The sequence below is a fragment of the Pocillopora verrucosa genome, chromosome 3, assembly GCF_036669915.1.
Source record: "Pocillopora verrucosa isolate sample1 chromosome 3, ASM3666991v2, whole genome shotgun sequence".
In the NCBI taxonomy this organism is placed as follows: Eukaryota; Metazoa; Cnidaria; class Anthozoa; order Scleractinia; family Pocilloporidae; genus Pocillopora; species Pocillopora verrucosa.
This window is the reverse complement of record NC_089314.1, coordinates 27,241,274-27,257,621: the sequence shown is the minus strand read 5'-3', so window position 1 is coordinate 27,257,621 and position 16,348 is coordinate 27,241,274. Positions and strand designations below refer to the sequence as shown.

The window sequence follows — 16,348 nt, the reverse complement described above, 5'->3', positions numbered from 1 at the left end:
TTAGGAGAAGGCTGTAAAATAGTCTATTCTCAGCTTAGTCAACATGGTATGCTCAAATAACATTATAAAATGTGTCGTAAAAAATAAGCTGTTTCATAGAAACAATTTTTAATTTTGACACTGAGTGTTGTGGATAAAATCTTCCTCTAAACATCACGAGGTGTTCGCGTGGTTTGAAGTCACGTGACTAGACACAGTAAGGCTTTCAAGATCTTGTTTGACGTAACTGAGTCGTAAACCTTGATTGTTATTTGACTCTCGGTGGCATCTTCTAAATGTCTTTTGGAAAGCTCTCCTGTATTCATTGTTCCGAAGAGAGTAAATCAGAGGATTCAAAACAGTGTTGGAAAACGTGAGAAATAATAAAATTTCCAAAGTCCGTGCTAAGGAACAACCTGTTGTTTGTCCAGCGAAAATATGCACTAAAGATGCCACCACAATTGGAAGATAGCAGCCCAGGAATGCGCCAATCACAATCGCTGCAGAACCAAAACAAAAAAAAAACACAAAAGTTAGTATTTGAGGCCAAGAAACAGGGATCTTTTTACAGTTTTCAGTGGTTCGGCTATTAAAGAACTACAGGATATTAATATTGATTTTGAGAATAAAAAGTAATTTATCTTACTTGCCTTTAGGCGATAATGACAAGTTTCCATTAGGGTTAACGAGCTCAACGCAATGCCTGTTATGATTATTGCATAATCTGAAGTCCTGATGACTGTAAATATCTGTTGTAACATTCAGTTGTGTGCACCGCACATGAGGTTTAAAACGGGGAGATTAATTTTGGTGGTTTTCCCTTCCTACTTGAATGATATGAAAATTCTGTTCGCAACCCGAATATTCCGTTAATCGTACAGCAAGCACAGTGACAACGAGTTATTTAATGAACGACATTGAAACCTTAATCCACGAATCTCCAGCTAATGACCTTTTAATGCTCGGGGTTTGCGGGTGAGTGAATTGCTTGCTAGTAGCTAATGACATCCGCCCTCTTATTTCCCCATTACAGATAATATGACGTTACTCAGAGGATTACGATGTCTTTGAGAGAAAAGGTCATTTTCATGCACCCTTAATTTCCATTTGGAGCAAACATCAAACCTTCGGAAGATTTCACGTAATCTACAATGGGCAATTTACAACCGATCTGAAAGGAACGAATGGGGTTTTTTTGTCAAGAAAGCCCCCATACGATGCAGCAAAATGATATCTCGGCTTCCTTTCCCATCTGGTTGCTTCGGGTAGATAGAAAAACAGCTACTTGATTCGACTTCTCCGAGATATCTTCTGAGTCGACCTTAAGTATCTACGAGGAACCGTGTTTTCGCAGCATAATCTCTGTTATTTTTTCTAAACCTATTGACCCATTAGATACGGAATGATGTAAGATTCTTCAAGCAAAACCTGACCGTGCTCCACATGAAAAAATGTAGACCTCTATAATACAAATTTAATAACAGGCCAAAATAAGTGCAGAGCAAATTATATCATGACAATTGAGGTATTTGACTGAACTGACCGAAGAAAATGATGAGTAGTTTTCAGAATTTCTACTCAACGTAACAGAAACAACAACACCACCAACAGGGGTCTGTGAAGCATGACGCAACATTTTTTTCTTTAAGAAGTAAACATGTTGTTGCGGCATACAGCATAGTTTGTATTTTGCACGTGTTCCATTGTTTTTGTTTTTTTCCATTCCATAGATATTGCAAAGTGTACTTTTCTTGTATTAATGCATGTTGGCTATTTAGTAAGTCTCGACGCAGAGTTTTTACTTTTGGTGACGAAAAATAATTTTCAGGCTTTCTTCGGATTTGGAGAACCTTTCTTTTGTATCAAGAAAGCTTTGTTGAAGGATTGATTCTGTGAACCGTTGTGGCTTGCTTTACCTTTTCAGGTCATGTTTTGTGTATCGCAAAGGAACGTATATTTTTAAGTGAAAAAGGGGGTCTTTATGCTCGTTTAGAAGAAGCAGCACCTTGAAGATACCTAACAATTCCTATAATATCAAAACAAAATTCGTGTTTCCGCAAAAATTGTTCACTTTGCTACACTGAGAATTGGTTGACAGACAGAAACTCATTGCTATATTCCAAGAAAGAGATAAAAAAACATGACATGTCACCATGCAATGCAATGCTATGGAATGACCATACGCTTGGTCAAATGACACTTTTTTTTTTTGCCCGACTTAAAACGTGGTTGTCCTACTACTATTGTTATAGGTAACATCCATCACATTTGCACTTACTATAAACATCAATAATCCACGCAGTCAGGTTCAACTGCCCCCCTCGGGTGTTAGGAGAGCCAGCTCACATCAAACCCTTAACCGCGGTTGTTTTCGTCTTTTCGTCTTGTTGATTAGGGAAACTTTGTTATAATATATTTCACTATGGAATGGGAAACATACGCCAGAGAGAAAATAAAGCACAAAACTGGTGCAAGGATTTTAAAGGAGGGCGAAGATTGACTCAGATTTTAGACAACAAACTGGAACTGAGAATTAAGGTTAAATTAGCCAAAATTCACAAGCCGTGACGTAGCTTGGTTAATGATACTCCAACAAGATAAACTTACCTAGCGTTTTGGCCCATTTTCTATCACGTGTTCGGGGAAGACCACGAAGATGTGGCACTCTGACTGCCGAGATCACAGCAACACCAACTCTGTTGGCTTGATACCAAGCAACTTTGCTAATTCGACAGTAAGCCCACATCATCACAAGAAGTGGTAGAAAGAAAAGAAAAATTACGTTCACACTCATATGGAAGCGATCCTTTTTGTCAATTTTTTCTATCGAACCTTGCTCCATGCATCCATAGAAGCTGGCATAGCCACGGAGATCCACTAGCGCAGCAGGGAAGATTAGTATAGAAAAAACTGGGATGATCCAGATCGTTAATAAAATCACAGCTGTCCTTGTCGGGGTAACCATGAATCTGTAGCGTAATGGGTAAAATATTGCTATGTATCTGTCCAGGCTTAACGTAAATAAGTGCAAAATGCTGATGTAAAGAAGACAGCCAAATATTCTGCCCATAAGCGTGCACATAATAGGGTTTTTACCAACGTTAAAGTAAGTAAAAATTTGGAAAGTCATAATTTGAACGGAGAGTAAGTCTGACAAGGCCAGGCTTGCTACGGCGTAATTCCGCACTGAGGCTCGTAGTTGTCTGTCTTTAAGAACAATAAAACAGATACTTGTATTCCCCAAAACGTTCATCACGGCGATAAGAACAAGAAAAACGGTTTTGAAGATTGTCGCTGTAAGACCGGATGAGGTTAACATGTTGGATGACTCGGTGGTGACATTCTGTGCCCATATTTCACTTGTCGGCGGATCCATTGTCAAAATATCTGCCACCAAGAACTAATCGAATTTTAATTCAAGGGTAGCTTTCAAATAGCGTGATTAGTAAACCCACAAGTGTAGAGATTCAATCATTGTCCCGGGAGCATCAACGCTCTTCACGTTTGCTTCCAGAATAATCTTAATCTCCCTTCCTTGATCAAGGTCACTTTGCGTTGTTTAGAAATTTCTTGATTCCAAGGTCAGGAAAATGCGACGGGTTGTTATTCTTGTCATTCTTTCGACCCGGGAGGGCTTTATTGCTTTGATTTACTGCCTCGCTGCATTCGAAAAAAATTTTATATATAGTCTACTTACCATTCACGCCTTATCTTTCTTTTGCTTTTGTTTTTAAAGCCCGCTTTGTTTCGCTTGTTTTCGATGTGGTGTGATCCTCTAGAAGCGTTCTATCAGTTTATAATGTCCTAAAATCTAGACTGTTTTCACGGTAATAGTTTTCAAGATAATGATTGCCAAGGTTTCTATGGCAGCGCACTCCAGTCTTCTGAATGCTCTATGAACCCTCGAACCCACAAGATAACAAAATTGAAGACCCCAATAATGGCTTCCGCATGAATCACATCAAAAATATTAGACTTGTTTGAGTCCTCGAAAGAGCGTGAAATTGCTTCCACCACGAGTAGTTACTTGCCTAAGGTAGACATGTCTTCTCTTTAGACAGAATAGGCGCTGTCCGGACGAATTCGTAAGATTCAAAGAGAACTTCCATAGATTATTTGTACCGCTTCCATACTTGTTTAGCGTAGTCTACTTCCCACATGCTGTTTCTAAAATTAGACGATCCTGAGCTGTTTAAAACTATTCGAAACATGTTTTGTTATCATCGAAAGTAATAAATCTTTTAATAAAAGTTCCAAATTTAGAGAAAGCGTAGGCACTTGTACGCCATTGTCCCCAGAGTTAGACACTAGAGATGCCAACAGAGTATAGACGGACAGAAAATATTGTTTACTTGACCTACTTTCCGGTTGGTTAGTTTCAGCACGTGTTTTGCAAAAACTTTGCCTTTGGCTAAACCAGGAACTCTTGGAATTTGCGGAACTATTATAGAAATTGATTGCATTCGAAACTGAAATAGCTTTAAAATCTCGGCTTTATTCGCTTGTCATAGAGTTTTACAGTGGTCTTTTTTTTCTCCCATTTCTTGTTTCGTTAGTGATGGGAGGACAGAACTTACATTCAAACTATTCACAGTCATCTTTATTGATGAGTTTTAAAATAGACGTTATTGAAATTCATGATTATGAAGCTGTACTGTGTGACATGCAATTACACGTCTCTTTGATATGGACATACAAATTCTACAAATTTTTGACTGACTTCATTCTTCGTGAAGAGTAACACTTGTTCTTACTTACTTTTAGAAGTGGAAACTTGGAGACGTGTACTTAGGGCTCTTTTGGGGAAGAGAATTGACAAGACCTCACCGCATTCAAGGAGACGTAAGCTTAAAAACCGTAATACATTTGCCAACCACACTAAGTAAAGCAAGGCAGTATCGACCAATAGAGAGGAAAGCATCCTTGTTAGATAGTGGTCAAACTGTTGTGTAATAAGCTGATTTTAGAAACAATATCAGAGACTATTGCGCCATCGTAAATTCATTAAAGTTTTCCCTGACAAGCATACTAGAGCGCTACATTCGCCATTAAACGACACATGTCAATGCAGGCTGACTGCAGAGGAGAAGTTTCCTTCAAACTTTTGATATAATTTCCTTCACAAGTGTCGTACGTAATAAGGCCAATGTCATCCAGGACAATTTTTCATCCAAGTTTAGTATGTCAGTCTTCTGCAAAAAAAATGGATATTTTTCCCATCGGGTTTCATCGACAAGGATCATCGGTTATCAAGGGAACCCTTTTCGAGGAAACACAGAATCTTTATTTGACTGAACCTGTCCTATAAAAAGATCTTTGCTTGCAATACTGTCATTGTCTTCAAATATTTGAATCAGTGAAACATATAATACCTCAGAACGAGTCCTTTAGTCCTATTTCAATTCAGAGTCATGCTAAATTCCATACGTTATCGGGAAGTATTGGATAACTGCTTGCTTTCCTCGCGTACATATGCCTTTGACTAAAAGGAGCTTAAGGCTAGCTTTTCTTTTTTCGAAAGCGACGAGTGCGACGGGCCCATTTTGGTCACTGTTCCCTCTGTTTTTTTTGTTTTTGTTTTTTTTTTAATATGAGCACTAATAATATTGCCATAAACCATCTAGATAGAGTCTTGTAAACATCCCAGTTAGAAGTCATTTGACTCAATCTTTGTACTCTCGCGTCATTAAACTCTCACGGCTTATTTCAATTTTTGATTTCAAAACTTTATTTTCGTTAATTTTTAAAACATTGACTTCCTTGAGGGAGACCTCCTCTGCTGGAAGAAATGGGTATTTTAAGTCTGGAGCAAATAAGAAACAATGTCAGTTGATTTGAAGCTTGAGAAGTGCTTCTTCCACTTTGGATCAGATGATGTTTTATGGTTGTTACGGTGCTCGTTTCTAAAAAATTTATCTTACAGTTACTCAACAAATTTTTTTATGGTCCACTTAAATCGCTTACGTGCCCTTTAGTAGTAATATCTTAAACAATCATTATCTTACTCCTCACCTCGTCTCCTCTCTCGCGTGTGCTAAATGATATTGAATAAAGGAAAAGTAGCACGTGAAATAAGATATAATAAATGACTGATGAAATGATGCGTACCTCTCGCTTGCCTTCGTCCATGGCGGCACTACACAACACTTCTCGACACAGCTGTTAAAGTGAGTACATGGGGTTGAGGGGCAAAAAAACCTCTAGCGGGCCTTCGCTCCAGTATGTCACGCAGACTTCATTTTGGCCTGTCACGCAACATTTCTAATTTCAATTAACACAGTTTAGTTTTTTTTTTTTTAACTCTCACCTCTCACTTTTTGTGTTATTTTATAACAATTTCTTTTTTATTTTTCAAAGCTCTTTTTTTTCCGATCCGTGATCCGATCCGGTCCGATCCAGATTTTGTCAACACCTAACGCGGACTCCACATGTGGGTTATGGTTATAATACGACATGCAAAACCATGTTAGTTGCACCACAGGGGGTCTCTCTGTCAGTTAGTGCAGGTCAACAAGGAGGTGACACTTGGCGAAATTTTGCTGTTCTCGGCGGAGTTGGGTGCATTATTTTTCTTCGGATCGTTTTGTTATGGCTAGTGGTGCAAGTGATGACACATCCATGAAATTTTGGCTTCGGGCGGAATCGAAACCGCACGAACAACGCACTCCACTGACACCAGTCACTTGCAAAAAGCTACTTTCTGCCGGTATGTCTTTTTAAACTTCATTTTACCGTGCACTAAGTCAGTTCTAGCGCTTATGAATTTATTGTTGAGTTACTCAATCAATGTTTATTGAATAAACTTGCTGATTAGAGTTTTAGACTCGCTTAACCGTTGGTTTTTTTAGCTTTTGTAAAATAATAGTGGGTGTATCCGTTCAATACTCGCTCGCATGTTCAGTTGTTTATTTGCACTGCACAAGAGAGTCGTGGTTCTCGTTGAATCTCTTTCAAAATGCTTATTTTCGCCAGTCCAAATGAAAAAAAATTACTTTACATGTATTACGTGATTCTTATGAGTGCCACGTTTTCAAGGTACATTTTTTTGCGAACTTTTTTCAATTTTTTAAAACATTCGACTTGATGTGTCGCCATGCTTTCCATAATTCCGGGATGAGTTCACAGCGAGTTTGTAGGCGCCCAGTCTCGATGCCATTTAAAAGAGACGAAAAGCAGGTGAATTATATTTTTGAGAAAAGACTTCTTTTGGCGTGAAGGAGACTTTTTAGCTACTACTACAACGTGTATAATAGAGTCTGTTAGCTGTTGATATGTTTACGAAATCATACGAATAATCTGCATACCACGAGTAATGGCTCGAGCGAAACGAGATCACAGTTATGGTTCAGTGATAAAAAAGAATATATTTGCAAGCATAAGATCTCAGCTCTAATTCTGTCAATAAGATAAAACGGCCCGCAAACTTGACCTTGAATATGCATTTTGATTTCTGTTCAATTACGCAAATTAACGATATCCTTGGTAGCGCGAACATAATAGCCGTTTGGATTTCGCGTGAGATCTAATCCCGGTATTGTTCAGCAACTTTAAAGAATGCTTAAAACCGAATTATACTTAATAAAGTTAATCTTGTGCGGAACAAAATTTTTAAGTGCGTTAGCAAAGAACAATTTTGGTTTGATATTCGACTGGTAATCGCTGGTGCGTTAAGAACGAATGCCGATGTATTTTCCATTTATTAAAATAAAAGAGGTCCACATAACAAAGGATCAGTGACGTTGAAATCCTCCGAAAGCTGTGCACATCACATGCAAGACTAGGAATAAAAGGAGATCTTTGTCATGTTTTTCCCAGCCTTGATAAGATTGATCGATAAGATTTACCTGGTCCGAGTAATACAAACAATTTGGAGTTCTTATTAACATTGTTTTGTATTTTCTGTTTAAAGGTCACCAGGTTTTTGTGGAAAAGTCGGAAGACCGAGTTTACAAAGAAGTTGATTATGAAAGGTGGTAGATTGAGATTGAACATTGAAAAATTGAGAAAGTAACATAAAAGTTCTCTAGATTTGGCTAGGTTAAAAGTTTCAAGTTTAGGTTGCAATAGTTACAAGAATGTTTAACCCTTAAACACCCAGGAGTGATTAACATGTCACTTCTCCCTTCAATGTTCATACATTATCCAGCAAACAGGTAATGAGAAGACTCAAACTAATCAAGTGGAAGATGTTACCCTGATCTAACACCAAATGCTTGTGACCAGTTTAGAAGGAAATGTGTAGCATCTAGAAGGAAGAATTAACAATCAGATCTTAGGAGTTAAAGGGTTAAGATTTCTTTCATGTTCTTGGAATCCTAAAGATCTTGAACTTTTATAAATTTGTTTTAAATGTGATGCATGTTTTCATCTTTCATATAGGGTTGGTTGTAAAATTGTTGAAGAAGGAAGTTGGACAGATGCTCCTGCAGATGCTTACATAGTGGGGATTAAAGAACTGCCAAACGAGGATCATCCCCTGATAAATCCTCACATTTACTTTGGCCATGCCTATAAGGTGAGAAGTACATTCTGTTTTGTCTTCTAACTTTGATTCATTTACATGATATCAATGAGAAATGCAACATTTTTTGAATGATTACAGAAGTAGCCACAGAGTTTACCATCATCCCTCGTTTACCCCCATTCAAGTAATCTTTTATTATCATTGCTTGTTTGAAATCTGTTTGGTAGATGGCTTCCTTTTCTGTATAAATCATTTTTAACATCCTCAGAGAGACCCTTTGTCTGGTAAAGTTGTTTTATTCAAGCTTACTGTTTCCTAATCTTTATAGTTATGACTTTTTTTTAGAGATGTAGTACATAAGAGTAACTGGTTTGTATTCTGGACTTACATTAATGAAGTCTAGATTCAAGTGTGAGCTTGGCTGGTTGAATTATACCTTTGAGTAAGAAATGAGATACTATCAAAATAGAAGCCCGTATTCAACCATACAAAGACTATGAATTGGTATCAGGGAAGCTGTTGAAATGCTAGGAGGGGAGTGGGGAAGTGTAAAGGTTTGATATATGATTCATCCACCTGGGGCATAAGCAAGTTGGTCCATGCAGCTAACTTGACTGGTTATCAGAACTGGGTTAAAGATACTGCAGTGTTTACCTGCATCAGGGCTGTAAGCCATTCTGGATGTTGTATTTATTCTGATGTAAATTAGTTAAAATCCATTTTGCACTAAGAAGCACTGAAAACAATGAGTGGGTTAACACCTAATACTTCTACCTGAATCTCCAGGTAACTTACAAAATTACTTTATAATTATCAGTTGTTATGTATTTGATTGTTTTCAAATTTGCAGACTACTTTCTGTTCATCATGGGCAGAGAAATACGCGAAACATTACTCAACCCTTTCACTCCCGAGATCTCATTAGTAATTCCCTTACTAACTGTTGTACAATTCTTATGATTTTAGTTCTGAGAATTTGTTATTGGATCAACTGATAATCCCTTAATTGATATTTCTCTTTATTCTCATCACTTGTCTGCTTAAAATTGTATGGATATAGCAGAGAGAAATTCTCTCTTGATCACTTGTGGATGTTAAAGGGTTAATAACTGTCTTGATAAAACAGAAGCAACCTTTGGTGCCTGCAGCTGTAGAATTATAACAAAAGCTTGGATTTTACAAGTATTACTCGGTTTTCATTGTTCTATGAAATGTGACAGTAAAGTTACTACACATTCTAAGAGAATGTTGCAGCCAGAATCCCTTGTTACAACACGATGATTCAAAGAGTCATCGATCATTTCGAAATTAACAATGATGTTTTCTTCTCAGACGTGGCTGTTTGACTTTGTGCTGTCAGGGGACACAGGTTAGCCTGGAACCCTGCTGACTTAATTTCCAGTATTAGACATTGTAGAAATTTTGGGAAAAATTCCTACATATGTGATTAAGTTGGTTTTTCAAAATAAATGCTTTATGAAAATATGCTCATCTATCCAGAATTTGTACAGGCATCTCTAGATACTTTAAATATTAGGATCTTTATTAAGAAATTCCTGGGTAAAATTGCATATCTTGTAATGTGTACACATACAAACTTGTGATTATTATGAAAAACCATGACCAGTATAGAATTCTTGGCTATTAAGGTGGAAATAAATTTTAGGATGGGCATGCTTCTGCAATGGAACTGATGTGTTTGTTTCCATGTTCCTTTACATGGACAGTACTTTTAAGTTTTTTAAATTTCTTATACAATAATGATGTATAATGAATGATTATAACATCAGAGAATTTCTTGTCTTTTATAACACGAATATAACCACACCACTCTCTCAAAACATTCACCTAAAGTCTGATGGAAGTTTTTGGAAATAATTTTTACTTGTTAAAGAGAAAAGATGATTGATTTGAAAAGTGTTGTGGTTTCATTAATTGAAATTTAAAACACTAGCAGCTTGAAAAAGCAAGTAGACAAAAATATGAATAACAGGAGGTTTAATAAAAAAGACTAGTCATGTTAATGCTGAACTTCAAAAGCTTGTTTGCCTATTGTGGCATCGGGAACTTGTTTGCTGATTCTGTTACTGTGTGTTTTTCAGGGACAGGATGGCTGGAGTGACCTGCTGCAGAGGTTCCATCAAGGTGGTGGTGAACTACTTGATGTTGAGTTTATTGTCAATGACAGTGGTGGGTACTTTAATTTCTAGCTTTAAACAAGTTCCTTGCTTTATGAGATTGTAGTCCATCTCATGTGGCCATTCAGTAAGGAAACAAGTTTGAAACAAGTTGCACCTGCAGACAGGAATATTGCAGTCATGGAGATGTCACAAGTGAGAGACTCAGTGGAGGGTTCAAGGTCTGAGAGCTGGCTGGGTTGATGTGTTGTGTTCTTGGGCAAAACACTGTAACAGTGCTTCTCTCCACCCAGGGTATAAATGGGTACCCACTAGTGGTCAGGGGAGCTTGATGAAAGGCAGGGGTTGGTTGGCCTCACACCCAACTTCCCTTCCTTCCATCTTCTAGCCAAGTCAAATTTAGAGAACAAACTGAGTGGCTGCTTGAGTTGATGCATCATTAAATATTAAATCATATGACCACAAGAATATGGTAGAAATGACAATTTGAATGAGAAAAATCCAAACAATTTTGATACCCACCAGTAAAGATAGTCAGAAACTATGATTTGCTAGAGCATACTGCATTTGCAATCAAGCCAGAGCTCCATCCAATTCACATGGTATCTTAAACCATAACAAGCTTCTCTTGAATGAGGTGACTTATTCAGAACAAAGTGCTGACTGCCTTGTATAATTTGGACTTTGAAAATAGGAGTCAATTCTTTCTGTTATTATCTGGCTGAACAGTTTTTCAAAACAAATGATGTCTGCTGCTTTTCTTTGTAGGTAAACGAGAAGTTGCTGAGTTTGGACCAATGGCAGGAATTGCTGGAGCTGCTCTTGCAATAGCAGTTTGGTGTCACCAGCAACTTAAGTATGGATTTCATTGAAAAAAATTGATGAATTAGTCTCTTAGCTCAGCTTTATCAAAAAATGTAAACAAGTTCGGTTGTTTATTTTTTAAAATGATGTTTGTTATTAGGCCGAATGAGATGTTCCCAAGTGTTACTCCATACATGTCTGAAGATGACATGGTGAACCACTTGAAAAGCCAATTATTGCTGATTGCAAATGAAAGAGGTATGTCCACAATGTAATTATTTTCAAATGAATTATTAATATTTATGGGATTAACCTCCTGGACTGTCTAAATAAAAGCTGATTGTTGTTGGTGAGATGTTATAGGATGGAAAAGGAGGAGATTTCAAAAGAATCTGAAACTGAGGGAAAAAAAGTTTCTTGAAAAACAACTTAAACCCTGGACCAGGAAGTAATGCAATGTCTATTGAGTATCATGTCACATTTGGTAGGAGTTCCTGAGATTTACCCAAAGGTGTTGATTATTGGAGGAAGTGGTCGTTGTGGCCAAGGAGCTGCTTACATTTTGGAGAAGACTGGAATTCCAAGGTAAGTTTTTTTTTCAATGAAACTGATAATGTGTTTCCCCAAGACTTTTCTTTTAACCTTTTAACTCCCAAGATCTGATTGTCAATTCTCCCCTCTAGCTGCTACACATTTCCTTTTAAATTATTACAAGTATTTGGGGTTAGATCAAGAAAACAACTTCTACCTGATATGTTGGAGTATTCTCATTACCTGTTTGCTGGATAATGTATGGATATTATAGGGAGAAGTTTCAGGTTAATCACCTCTGGGACTTGAAGGGTTACCTTCTACTTTTTTCATAACCTTGAACTGTAGCTTTTGAAACTTCTTTCCCCTCCCTCTACCCATAATATTTTGAGTACCCCCTTGTGAGGTAGTTCAGGGGTGTTTTCTGAGACAGTGTATCAAGGAACAACAGTGCAAGTGTATTCAGATGTGATATGTGTGCTACAGTTGTGGTTTAAGTTATCAGTTGTTATTTTATGTTTGAAGCAAAAACATTGTCAAGTGGACAAGACAGGAGACACAAGGTGGTGGACCTTTCCCTGCCATCTTGAGTTATGACATCTTTGTCAACTGCATCTTCTTGTCAAAGGTAATGATTGAAACTTCATTTTGATTGAAAGTGTTTTAAATAATGTAGTGTCTCTTATAATAGTCTTGAATTTTTCTTTGACAGAAAATCCCTCCATTCTTGACAAAGGAAATGTTCCATAACAACACCAGGTATTCTGAGAAAAACATTGTTGTCAGTTAGTTGATTCTTCTCATTTCAAGTTCTGTTGCTTTGTTATTTTTCCAGTTTAACCTACCTGTATGTTTCTGGTTGTTTTAGAAACTTAACAGTTATTTCTGATGTGAGTTGTGATTGTACCAGTCCTGATAATCCACTACCAATCTATGACACTATTACTACCTTTGTGAAACCAACACATCGGCTTGATATGAGGTGGGGAAAATAATTTGAGTTGCATAAATTATTTTACCAATAGTGAGAGGCTGTGAGAGTTGATAGACCATTCCCAAGCTCTAAAACCCTTCATTTCATAATGAGGCTAAGTGCAGGACATTTTCTGTCCACAGGGTTGTATTTACATGAGAACAAGAAGCTATTTTCTTATCATAAAATGTGTACTTAAATCCTCATTTTAAAACAAGGGACCAGTTCATCTCAAAAATTGCCCTGAAATAACTATTCCTTTGCCTATTACAATGTATTCACTTTGGCTCTCAATGATATCTTAAGTTGTTCAAAATCTTTAAACTTTAATTCTCTTTCCAATAATTTGTCTTTACAGCCCAAGCACCAAACTATTGGATGTCATTGCAATTGATCATCTTCCATCCCTTTTACCAAAGGATAGCAGTGATAAATATGCTGCTAAACTTCTTCCTTTCCTTTTGAAACTTCCTGAGGTATGTCAGTGGATAAATAAGGGAAATTGTTTGCAAAGTGTTAGTTACAGGTTGAAGAAGTATCCTTTGGAAACCATGATTTTTATCTCTGCCATTTGTAATTGTGGTACTGACTAACATTTTAGATTGATTTCAAACAATTAATCCAACTGCAGATGTACCAAAGATTTGACAAGATGCAGCTATTTTCTGAAATAACTGTATTTTTCAAAATAGCTTTTTTAACAATTAAATTTGCTACTAAGCAACCAGGTAGCTGTATGTGGCCTGAAAGACTTCAACTCAGAACCAGAGTGGGAACAAAATTAAGAGACAGAGGCTGAGAACTAGTTTAGCAGCATTTGTTACATTGCATCTTGTAGTACCCCTTACTAACGGCCAAGTTACTGGATTGTTCTCCAGAATGAAGGCTTTCTTATTTTGCATTTCCAATGTATTGGTGGGCAATTATTGTCAAAAGAGTTAGTTTCACTTCAGAATCTCTGCAAGAACTAAATGTTTATGTGTACTCCTTTAACAAGAAATGTGCCACAAATGTACCGAGATCATACTTGGAATTAAATACTTGGAATTAAATAGGAAAGCGACCCTGACAGTATTGTCCTAGGTTGTTGTTACCCTGTTTTTCTTTTACCATAAACTGGGCAAGAAGCCTTTGGGTATTATTTTAGTGAAACCAAGGTTCTGATTTGCTGCTTGAACTCATTTTTAGGCATCCACTTATCCTCCATGGGTCAGAGTCAAGAATATCTACAGAGACAAATTGAAGGAAGCTCTGGCAGGGATTGAAATGCGAACCAGGAAGGAATCTGTAGCAAGAGATGAAGCAGAATTGTCCTCCTCATCGGAGTTTGAAAGTGAATGAAAGACACTTATCTAAGGGTGGTTCTACAATTTGATATCTAGTCCACCAAATTTTATAATTTGATATGTAGTCCACCATATTTCAGATGCCACTTAATATTCTGCAAGATGTTAATTTTTTTTTTTTTATAGAAATGGACTGATTCAAATTCATACTGGAACTTGATAAGGAAAAATGTTGAGATGATTTTTTGATCCCATCCAGTTAAAAACACTTCGTATCTCATTTTGACCTCTGGCACAATGATTACCAGCATATCAGTTCCATGGTGGGACTGTTTGAGTCACTTGATTGAAGAATCAGTGTTTCATACTTTAGTATTCAGTTTTTTTCCTAAGGGAAGTTTCTATCATGGATTTGAGGTGGTGTAGTGAGCAGGAAATTGTTTTGCTGCAGTTAAGATTCACCCAAAAGCAGGACTTCTCACATTCTCTATCATATATACTGAACTTATAATGTTGGGGCAAAATTGTATGGTTCACTTTGAAGGTCTCTTGTGACTCTATGTAATAAGCCTTAATAATCCTTGGGATTTCATGGTACCGGTGTTTAATATGCAGTTGTATACATTGACACTTGTGTTAAGTTTTTGTAAGCTTTCTGATTTCTAGTTGTAATTGTTTTTGGCTCTTAGTAAACTGACATAACAGAACATTGACCTTTAATCTCTTCAGCCGATCATTGACAGAAAAAAGCTTTGCAAACATACAACTTTGAAAATAATTTGCGACGCTTTTTTGGCTCTGCATCTCGCACAACAACGAGAAAGATTGAGACCTCGCGAAACAACGTGCCCCTTGAAGGACCTGCTACAGGGTTGGCCAATCCTAGCATTATTGGGACGCAGTACTAGCAAAGTCGCGTATTTTTTTATTGGAAGTAAAATCATCACAAAACCATACAACATTGAATAGCTTTTTAGTTGAACAATAAGGAGCCATTTAACCCTTAATTTGGCGGCCCGAAAAGCACCCTTGACCCTTTAACCCTAAGAGTGATTAACATCCAATTTCTCCGTACACTATCATCCCTGAAACACACTTAGGTCAGGAGAATAAATGAAATGATCATAAACTAGAGAAGCTCTTGATTTTTAAAGAAATTCACGTTGTTAACACTTTAAGAAATGCATAGAGAACCGTATGGGAAATATGCACAAGAATGTCAGGCTGTAAAAGTTAAAGAATCTTGTTTTCAGGAAAAACTTAATCTTTTTACCCAGAGCCCCTTTCTTGAGCTCGATTTCTGCCATTTTTTGAGTCCCATCTTCGATTCTCCCGAGACGGACTTCTGGGGTGAGCGCAGGCTCATTCCCGAGTAAAGGCTATGAATTGTGCCCACGTGCACCCCACTCCCTAAGTCAACCCCTTTCTTCGCTTCGCTTTAGGAAATCATTATACATTCGAACACGGACTTCGAATCGTAACGGACTCTTCTTTGTACTAATTTAACAATAGTTTGTCTGCCTTGCATTTCAGAGGCAATTCGTTGAGCTTACTGCTTTCGTAATCTTTGCCCCGTTTTCTAGAGAAAGAATTCAAACGAACTAGACTCAATCAAACTGTTTTATTCCACTCTCGTATTCGCTTAAGTACAACGGGTGTGTAAAAAGCTACTCGTGCAAAATTTGTAAGAAATCACTCTCTTATACGATATTCTCTACATTGTGATTGGTTGTTGTATTGCTGATTTAAAAGGTCATTCAAGGTTGCGTTGATCATGTAAACCGATCAATGTCCCAAAATCGCTTAAGGCGGTGCTTCTAGCTCTTGACATAATGTTCACACTCATTATCTGACATGTGTCACGCACGAATCGCAAGGTCTCCGACTCTGCTGTGTTATATGTGTTGTTTTGGAGTGTGATTCAGGTTGATTTTTACTGTCCCCTTAATATGTGCACAAACTCCTAAGACTAATATATTTTCCAACGATTTCATCGTAAACGCGTCCTTTAACTGAAAAAGTAAACTTTTCCGAGCGTCTCCTATCTCGAAACAATACATCTAAAACAGAATTTTAAAGGCTTTTAGTGAATCAAAACTCCCACCTTATTTTACAAACCATCTATTTCCATTCTCAAAAGTAAACCCCCGCTCCACCGCCCCTCTACTCTGTG

General features: G+C 37.3%; 2 protein-coding genes across 3 annotated transcripts; one reads left to right on the top strand and one right to left on the bottom strand.

Moving 5' to 3' along the window:
* Positions 1-57: 57 nt before the first annotated feature.
* LOC131772370 (histamine H2 receptor-like) lies at positions 58-3,504 on the bottom strand. The gene is made up of 2 exons (XM_059088270.2): positions 2,587-3,504; positions 58-479 (listed from the first exon to the last, which is right to left on the bottom strand). Exons 1-2 carry the CDS (start codon positions 3,353-3,355, stop codon positions 154-156), a joined length of 1,095 nt encoding a protein of 364 aa, XP_058944253.2. The 5' UTR covers positions 3,356-3,504; the 3' UTR covers positions 58-153.
* Positions 3,505-4,701: 1,197 nt separating this feature from the next.
* On the top strand, positions 4,702-14,882 carry LOC131772307 (uncharacterized). Of its 2 annotated transcripts, none has more exons than XM_059088198.2 (13): positions 4,702-4,821; positions 6,337-6,685; positions 7,889-7,949; positions 8,359-8,494; positions 10,546-10,633; positions 11,350-11,437; positions 11,546-11,643; positions 11,874-11,970; positions 12,442-12,544; positions 12,629-12,675; positions 12,785-12,898; positions 13,248-13,365; positions 14,078-14,882. In XM_059088198.2, the coding sequence occupies exons 2-13, from the start codon at positions 6,568-6,570 to the stop codon at positions 14,228-14,230; spliced, it is 1,221 nt and encodes a 406-aa protein (XP_058944181.2). In that variant the 5' UTR covers positions 4,702-4,821; positions 6,337-6,567; the 3' UTR covers positions 14,231-14,882. The 2 variants fall into 2 exon arrangements, with proteins under 2 accessions (XP_058944181.2, XP_058944182.2); XM_059088199.2 differs by lacking the exons at positions 4,702-4,821; positions 6,337-6,685 and adding exons at positions 7,024-7,155; positions 9,776-9,812.
* Positions 14,883-16,348: the final 1,466 nt, after the last annotated feature.